Raw genomic sequence first — 9,078 nt, 5'->3', positions numbered from 1 at the left:
GCTTTTGCAATAATGAGAGCCAAAGCCTAAGAAATGCCTTAAAACTCATAACTGGCACACACAGTACAAGGTCCCAAACCCATTTCTGTGTCTGTGGGTTTACCACACGAAGTCTTCCCTTTAAAATGCGAACAGCCTAGGCTTAGAATCCGAGAAACCCAGCTCTAAAGTACGGTTCCATCCATGCATATTCTTTGCTCCAAAGCAAGGCCCCAGCGCCCACAGTGGATGACCATTTGCTTAAGAGCAAACTGAAATAAGGCATTCTTAGCAGGGGATTGGGTAGTGCCGTGTTATGTGATACACAGCAGATGGTGGGCCAGAGCCCGAAGGAATGGTGAAGAACCAAGCTGGCTGGCAGCACACAAGCTACTATCCACACACCAGACCTCCGATTTCGGGCAACAAGCAGACTCAAGGGTAGCAGGCGGCACAGCTCCCTTGAGAAACAAGGACCCTGATCTGGCCTTGAACTTTACTCAAGACTGGGACTGCTTTCTTTTTAAATCATCTTTTAAAAATTATAATCGAATTATCTTCCCCTTCTCTTCCCTCCTTGCAACCCTTCCCATGTACCCCCGCCCCCGTTCTCTCAAGTTCCTAGCTTTTTCTTTAATGTTGCTATATATTCCTACATATAAAAATACAACCAATCTGTATAATGTTACTTTTCAGGCGTGAACTCTTGGTATTGGATAACACACCAGTTGGGGATGTGGTCCTCTTTAAGGAAGACTTTTTTCTCTTGATCTCTGCAGTCTTTAGTTGCCTATAGTTCTTTGTCTAAAGATGAGGCCTCCAGAGCTTCCCCTATCTCACATTAGCATGCCTGTTGCCATCTTCATTGTTCAGGTCTTGTGTAGGCAACCATGCTGAAGAGACTTCATGGATATAGCGTCTCTGACACTTTAAAAGACAAAATCTTACAGCAAATACCCTATTCTTCAGACTCTTAGTCTTCCCACCCCCGTCTACAATGATCCCTGACCTTCAGCTGCTGGAGGGGTTGAAACCATTGGGACTGTGGGATTGAGAACCACACAAACTCATTTTCTGCATTTTGATCAGTTGTGGTTTTCTGTAAGGCTGTCAGCTGGAAAGAGAAGTTTCTTTGCTAAGGGGTGAGAACCACACCCTAACTTGGGGGAGTGCGTTGCTTTCTTAGAAAAAACCTCTATGATCTTCTCAGTCTCAACTCTGAACTCTTTCTTATACAGTAAGAGACATGGTGGGAATTCTTCTGCACGTCACAGGAAATGCAAAAAACAAACTATAAGATATTTCAAACTGGGAAATGAAGGTTGGAATGAGGGAGGGAGGGAGGGAGGGACATCCCAAGTCTTCTACCACCAGTTAGGAATCCAGCAACAAACCTTGGCAAGCAAGAAAGAACTAGAAAGCCAAGACAAAGAGCTGTTTGACAAGCCAAGTAGTTAATCTCTGCTATCCAAACAGACTGACATTACATTTTAAGAAACACTTTAAAAACTGTAGGTAAAATTTTGGTTGACTGGGAATTTAGAAGCATAACGCAAAATGTACTTGGTACTGGGCTCGTGCCTGTAACTAGGTCCTGTGTCCCCTCTGATCACCCAATGAGCAGTTTGCTCTCCCCTCCATCAGTGCTAATGAGATGATTTAGGGCAGGGCCCCGGGGATCCCTCAGGAAGGCACCAGTCACCTGTGACGGGATGAATGGAGGATCCCACCCAGAGGCGGAAGGAAACTATTATGCAAGCCCTGTTAGAGTGGTTGAGGCAGTGCTGAGTGGTATCTCTGAGGACAAGAGAGCCCCACCCCTCACCTCAGCAGGCCTCTTATTCTGCACACTTTACAGTATCTCTAAAACCAAGCAGAATACAAGCCTTGTGTGGTGATGCACAGCTTTAATCCCAGCACTCAGGAGGCAAAGTCAGGTGGAGCTTAAGGCTACCTTAGTCTACATAGCAAGTTCCAGGACGGCCAGGACTAACATTTGAGACCCAGTCTTAAAAATAAATAAATAAAATCACGCAAACTAGAACACGTCTTCCCAAGTTGTGAGCTAGCCTAGCAAAGGCATGTCACACAAGGGAGTGTCACTGCTGTCTGCTTTTAGTCAGTTGGGAAGAAGTAGCATGTGGGAGCCCGTGTGTGACTCAGTTTCCACCCAAAGTCCATTCTGACTTATAAGTCATTAGAGTTCTGTTTTTCCCAATAACCTTGAGGGCTATGAGAGACTTCTGATTATCTAGTAGACAGTATACTGTTGATGACAAACCTCAGGACATCAAGAGAGAAAACAAGGCTGCTTCCGAGCAGCAAGTACATGTTGGAGAGGAGGCTGCTCACTCAAGGACAGGGATGGTCTTCAGATAGACTGACCGTCTGTGCTGAGCTATGTTCTCCTTTTGTATATATACAAACATATAGACCTCCCGATTCTATCCTGTATTTTCTGTCTTAGTTCCTTTCATCTGACATTTCCTCGGTCTTGATGACCACCAATCCAGGAACCCTAGCTGACTTTGTAGGAGCAGGCTCCTACAATGCCAGTAATGGCATCTGGAGTGGGGTAGAGAGGCTGATGGAGGCGAGCCCTGGACCCTGTGGGATCTGACACTGTCTCCTGACAGGGTAGAACTGAACTCCTGGCTACCCAGAAAATAGCCTGCGAGAACCACTGGTGTGTTGGTACTCCGCACACATGTAATAAGAGAAATATTCTGTATTATGAGGGGAGAGAGAACCATTTCTCCCTTCTCGCTAGAGGAACTGACTGGGAAAGAGAAGGTCTGTATCCTGCTCTTATTTTTTTAACTTATTTATTTATTATGTATACAATATTCTGTCTGTGTGTATGCCTGCAGGCCAGAAGAGGGCACCAGACCTCATTACAGATGGCTGTGAGCCACCATGTGGTTGCTGGGAATTGAACTCAGGACCTTTGGAAGAGCAGGCAATGCTCTTAACCTCTAAGCCATCTCTCCAGCCCCAAAATGTGTAGCCCAGGCTGGCCTCGAACTCGTGATCCTCCCTGCCTCTGCCTCCTTCAGCAAATCCTACAGGCGTGCACCACCACAACCGGCCTGTATCCTGCTCGTGATGCTGCTGTGAGAAATGGCTGAGCCCCAGTTTCATTAGACTCCTGACATGTTTGCTAACGATGGCTTTGCCAGGAGACTACACTAATGTGGACACTCGTGTTTCATCAAGTGAACACAACCCTTTCTGATTAAATTCTATCTTCCTTTATGATGGAGACTTCAACTGTGAAATGTGGTTCTGTTTACACTGGAACAATTTATATCAACGACAAAGAAATTTTATCAGACGTTTCTTTCCTAATGATGGTAACTTGCCAACAGTGTGTTAACTTTTTAGATTCCTCTCCTGACCAGTGACCAGTAGCCACAGGATCTTATTACTTCTTTTCAATGCTGTGTCCCAGTTGCTTCTCAACTGGGTTCCCCCTTCCATCAAGGCTACTTTTATTTTTTTAAATCTGTGTGCTACTGACCATAAAAAGCAAGAAAATATAAAAAGTTTAAATTTGACCAATCATTTACTCTGATGGCTGAGGTCAGTTTCTCTCCAAGAACAACTCCCAGTGGCACCAGTTATTGCTTTAATATTTCTAGAGTACAAGTTACTTTAGCAAAAGCAAAACAAAAAAAAAAAAACAGTTTCATTAAAAACATGAAAAAAATTATAGAGATTTTAGAAGTTGGAGGACCCAAGTTTTGCAAAAGGAACAGGCAAAGGAGACACACAGCTTAAAATCAAGGACATTGTGAAACAAATAATATACAAACTTTTATTCAAAGATAATTCAAGAAAGACACATGTTGGTCATCTTTAAAGAGATTAATCGAAGATCTCAGAAAAACTATCTGCTCAATACACATGGTTACTCACAGAAAGCTTTCTCTTCCATTAATAGCAGCTAAATTTATACACACAGAAAGAATTCTTAAGACCATGCAAATTCAGTTGAATCCATACATTCATATTCATCAAAAACCTGCAGGTATGTTCATGCCAAAGGTGTTACTTTAAGAAAAAAACAAAACAAAACAAAAAACACACACAAAAACATGACCAAGATTAAACTAAAGAAAATAATAAATAAGCATAATTTATATTTTATTTAAAAAAGTTTGGCATCACACATATTAAAGTGTGTTACACCATGTTCATTCCTCAGAAGTGGCGTTTTAAAGTGTTAAGCATTGTTAAATATCAAAAAATACAACTCTGTTTTACAATGTAGTACTGGCATAATTCAAAGTACTGTGCCAATTATAAATAGATAATCAAGTTTCAAACATCTTTTCAAACATATTTAAAGGAAAGCATATAGACACACATTTATATGCACACAATTTATTATAGTCATGTAATCAAAGATATTTATAAAAGCAGACAATTTCATCCCCCAACTATGCTGCATACTTACACAGATTTCAGTCTGTCCAGAGATTCTCTGTTCCCAGTAGAGATTGTTCAGGAGGAAGAAAGAGAAAACTTAATTTCGCAAGAACACACGTTAACTTTATGCTCTTTCACAAAGTAATCCGTAGTCGTTCGAGGCTGATAGGAACTGGTTTTTATGAAAGCAACTGCAGTCTGAAAACCACAGCTTGGCGACTGTAGTCTAGGTCTCTTGTTAAGTCAGTCAGCTGCTGCTCGGTGCAGAGAAAGCCTACACGGTGCTTCTACCAAAAATAATCTTCAGGATCCGAGGCCTCTAGAGGCAGATGGTCTCGTCTTCTGCTGAGACTTAAAGTGCAGCTACAGGAGGAGAAGCGCCAGGCGCTCAGTCACTTCAGAAATCCTGGCCAACGGTGGCAGGTTCTCATGAACAGATACGCTGAAACACCCTCCAGGCTCATAATGGTTTATCAATAACTGTGACCCCTGCACGAGGGAATGAAGAAATAAAACATGTCATAGAACACGTTCTCGGCCTTTGAGAGAATTCTGAATTCTGTACTGCTAAAGCCAAAGGCACCTTCTGAGTGCCTTTCCTCCAGACGACAAGCACCACCTTTAAAACTTGTATTTGTTCAGGCTGGAGAGATGGCTCGGTGGTTAAGAGAACGGACTGATCTTCTATAGGACCTGAGTTCAATTCCCAGCAACCACATGGTGGGTGAAAGCAATGTGTAACTAGTGTCCCAGGGGATCTGGTGTCCTCTCTTGGCCTGGGTGGACACCAGGCGTGCATACCGTGCACAGACATGCATGCAGGCAAAACAGCCATGCATACAAAATAGTCATTTAAAAAATTATATTTACTTTATTTTATGTACATGAGTGTTTTGCCTGCATGTATGTATGTGTACCACATGCCCACCTGGTGAACTCAGAAGTCAGAAAGGCATGGATCTCTGGTGAGGGGTGGCTGTGAGCACAGCATGGAACCCTAAGGAACTGAACCCGGGTCCCAGGCAAAAGCAACGAGTGCTCTTAACAGCTGCACCGTCTCTCCAGACTTCATTATCTCCCCCCCACCCCTTTGTTTTTAAATAAAGCTTTTTCTTTAAAAAAAAAAAAACTGTACTGTTGCCACCTGATTAGGTTGTTGTGTGTGCCCGTGTGAGTGCCACAGGTGCCCAAAGAGTCTAGGAGACGCTATGGGCTGTCCTGGAGCTGGAGGTCCTCTGTAAAGAGTCTCGGAGACGCTATGGGCTGTCCTGGAGCTGGAGGTCCTCTGTAAAGCAGCAAGCAGCACTCTTAGCCCCGAGTCATCTCTCCTGCCCCTTGCACTACCAATTTAACCCATATGGCTGGGAGAGCTCTGCTGAGGTCTGACTAAATTCTGCATCAGACTTCTTGCCCTGAACTTTTTTTTTTCCTTTGAAGTTATTACTGGGGAAGATTTGCTTTAGTCAGAAATTAACAAATTGTACCTAATACTTGAAGGGTCAGAAACCATGCTGGAGGGTGTGTATGTCCATCCTCTTGATGGTGGTGGTGGTGCTGTGGGTATCTGTGTCAGTTAGGACTCAATGACGTTGTTGGAAACTCCCCCTAATACTGCATCACTTTACTCTGAGATCCTGCCATGTAGTTTCCTGTGAGGTGTCATGTAGTTTCCTGTGAGGTGTCATGTAGTTTCCTGTGAGGTGTCATTTTGGAGGATGGATAAACAGCAGTGATGATTAATGAGTAAGAATTCATTTTACCCCCAGTATTATAGTAACTGTGTTACATCCTGACATTTAAAACATCATCAGAATTAGTAAATGTAGAATATGTAGTTGTAAAGACACCATTATATTAGAGATAATTATAATTTCTCTTATTGAGATAATGGGCCAAAAATGACATAATTCAACCAATGGATTATAGAGTAAGGCACTGTACTATGCCTCTGGGCAGTGCACTGAGATGGTCATACTTGTTTTTAATTATTTATTTTATTTTTAGGGGCAAAGGCGGCGTATGCGTCACAGCATATGTAAAGAGGTAAGAAGACAACTTGGGGGGTCATTTTGTTCCTCCCATCATGTAGGTCCCAGGGGCCCCTCAGGTTACCAAGCCTGGCGAGAGCCTTTGCCCACTGAACTTGCTCTTGCTAGCCCCTTAGTTGCTCTTTGTGGTTAAGGAATTAAAGCCTTGCTGCAGAGTGAACTGCTCCCAACCATTTATAGTGTTGTAAGTCATTAGAATGTATTAACTCTTTTGAGCTGTGGGTTAGGTATCCTCAGTATTGCATTAAGAGAATGTGCGTGCTTCATTGTCAGTCCATGCAGTGTGTATGACACAGAAGGCTTTCCTCTTACAGGGGGATGCGTTCCATCACAAGGATGTCACCTGCACGCCAGAAGAAGGAAGGAAACCGTACCTGCATAGCTTCTCCCCGTGCTCATACAAGAGGACACAACTGTCCACTTATCTGTTGTGGGATTATAATACTCTACGGAGGCCAAGTTGCAGGAACCGTCATCTCCTCCGACAACATATAACAGACCATTAACTGCGCAAACACCTTTAAAACGTTAACAGAGAGAAAACAATTACTTTCAACCTTCAGGCAAGTACAAATAACCCCCATGTTCTCTCAGATTATACAAGTGATGCTCCCTAAAAGGAGGTGGGGGGAGTGATGCCATGTGAGACCTACTCTGTATGCGAGCTAAGCTCCTACTGTGCAGCATTCACTAAACACACACACAGACACACACACAGAGAGAGAGAGAGAGAGAGAGAGAGAGAGAGAGAGAGAGAGAGAGAGAGAGAGAGAGAGCAAAGTAAAAAGGTTCTCAATGTCAGTTTTGCAGGGAATTCGAAGACAATATCGATGCCCAGAAGGCAGACATGAGTGGGGGGCTGTACAGCTCAGTGGTGGAGAGGTTGCCCAGAAGGAAGCTATTTTGTTTTCTTTAAAGGGTTGTAGTTCATTGGCAGAGCATTTTCTGAACACAAGATTAACCAGTTTAATCTCCGGCCCAAAGACAATGGTGCCTTATACTGTAATCCTAGCACTCTGGAGGCTTGGGCAACCTGGGCACCATACTGAATCCTTGGTTTTAAAAAGAGGAGAAGGGGATCACAGTATTATTTATTTGGTTACTAGAATAACTTTTGTCAGTCTTGGTGAAGCACAAAAGCTTCTAGGACAACTTTTAAAATACTGATCTCTACTATAGATGTACAACACACACACTTTTCTTAGCCCCACACAGGTCATACTAACTTTATCCTTTCGGAGGCAACAAGGTTTCATTGTGCCTTGAACTCATTATGTAGCCATGTGATTTTAATCCCTTATTCTGTCTCGTCTCATACATGCTAGGATTATGTAGGCCTGTGCTGTCAGACCCAAACTTCTTCTTTTCTTTTTGAGAGAAGGTCTCACTCTGTAGCTCAGAATGGCCAAACATTCACCCTGTAGCTCAGGCTGGACTCAGCCACAGTAACCCCCTCCTGAGTGCTGGGGCTGCCGTGTAGCCCATCTTGCCTGGCTTACATAACCTACTTAATCTGACGAACACCATACCTGGAACACTGCTCCAAAATAATTTTGATCTACATAATCTAGTGGCTACATACATTTCCATATGTGTAAAACCATGCTTCTAATCCTTCCTTACTGGTAGTTATTTAAAATGAGGAACAAAAGGCACTATATGCTTAAATATTCATAAGATAATTTACTGTAGTTTTTCTTTTTTTTAAGAAAAACTTCAGAGGTAAACACTATATTTCAACTAAATTTCGTTTAGGGCTGGAGGGATGGCTCAGCAGTTGAGAGCACTGGCTGCTCTTCAGGAGACCAGGTTCAGTTCCCAGCACCTGCAGGGCAGCTGTGATAACAAATGTCTGTGGCTTCAGTTCCAGGGGCTCCTACTCCCTCTTCCGGCCTTCACAGGTACCAGACATACAAGTGATGTACAGATATACATGCAGGTGAAACACTCACACACATAAAATAAAATTTTTGCTAAGTCAATGGCATTATTTTTAAGTAAAGAGCCTAAGCCAGGCATGGTGGCATAGACATACCTGAGCTCCCAGGATTTGGGTGACAGAGAATATCAAGTTTGGGGCTAATCTGGTCCATAGTGAGACCCAGCCTCAAACACACAAATGTTTGAGATTTCCAAAAGAATTATTCAAACACGCATATTCAAAACTATAGTGAACCTTCTTTCTCTCTTTTGCTCAGACTCAACTGTTTTACTATTCTAGTCTTTTCACAAGAATCAGACTCACACTGTTTTCAAACAACTCAAAATACTCAAAAGCAGACGTCGCAGACAGGCTCCTGGAGGTCCACGCGTGTACACAGTCCACGCGGATTCAGGCAGACAACAAACAGTGACAAAACCCGGCAGGCTGGGACGGTCCACAGAACTCAGGTCCTTCACTGACCTCTGAGGGGCGCACCCCACTGTGGAGGTCAGTTTCCGCACCCCCGCTGGACAGAGCTAGCTTATCCAATAGTAAGTTTACCAATATACTGAGTCACACCAGTCCTTTTGGCAGTTGGGAACCAAACGCAATTGACTGGGTAAAGTGTACGGCTGAATAGTTAATTATAAATTCTGCCCTGCTATTGACAATCCTTACTGTCCTGTACTTTGTGTT

General features: G+C 43.3%; 1 protein-coding gene across 2 annotated transcripts in view; it reads right to left on the bottom strand.

Moving 5' to 3' along the window:
- Nucleotides 1-3,782: 3,782 nt before the first annotated feature.
- Nucleotides 3,783-9,078, bottom strand: part of Klhl2 (kelch like family member 2) — a 109,558-nt gene continuing 104,262 nt past the window's right edge. For both annotated transcript variants that reach the window (XM_038326990.2, XM_038326991.2), the window contains 2 exons: nucleotides 6,833-6,976; nucleotides 3,783-4,899 (listed from right to left, as the gene is read on the bottom strand). In XM_038326990.2, coding sequence (XP_038182918.1) covers nucleotides 4,871-4,899; nucleotides 6,833-6,976 — 173 coding nt within the window. In that variant the 3' untranslated portion in view covers nucleotides 3,783-4,870. The remainder of the gene's footprint in view (nucleotides 4,900-6,832; nucleotides 6,977-9,078) is intronic.

Source organism: Arvicola amphibius, chromosome 4 (genome assembly GCF_903992535.2).
Source record: "Arvicola amphibius chromosome 4, mArvAmp1.2, whole genome shotgun sequence".
Taxonomy (NCBI): Eukaryota; Metazoa; Chordata; class Mammalia; order Rodentia; family Cricetidae; genus Arvicola; species Arvicola amphibius.
This window is presented reverse-complemented; position numbering and strand designations above follow the sequence as displayed.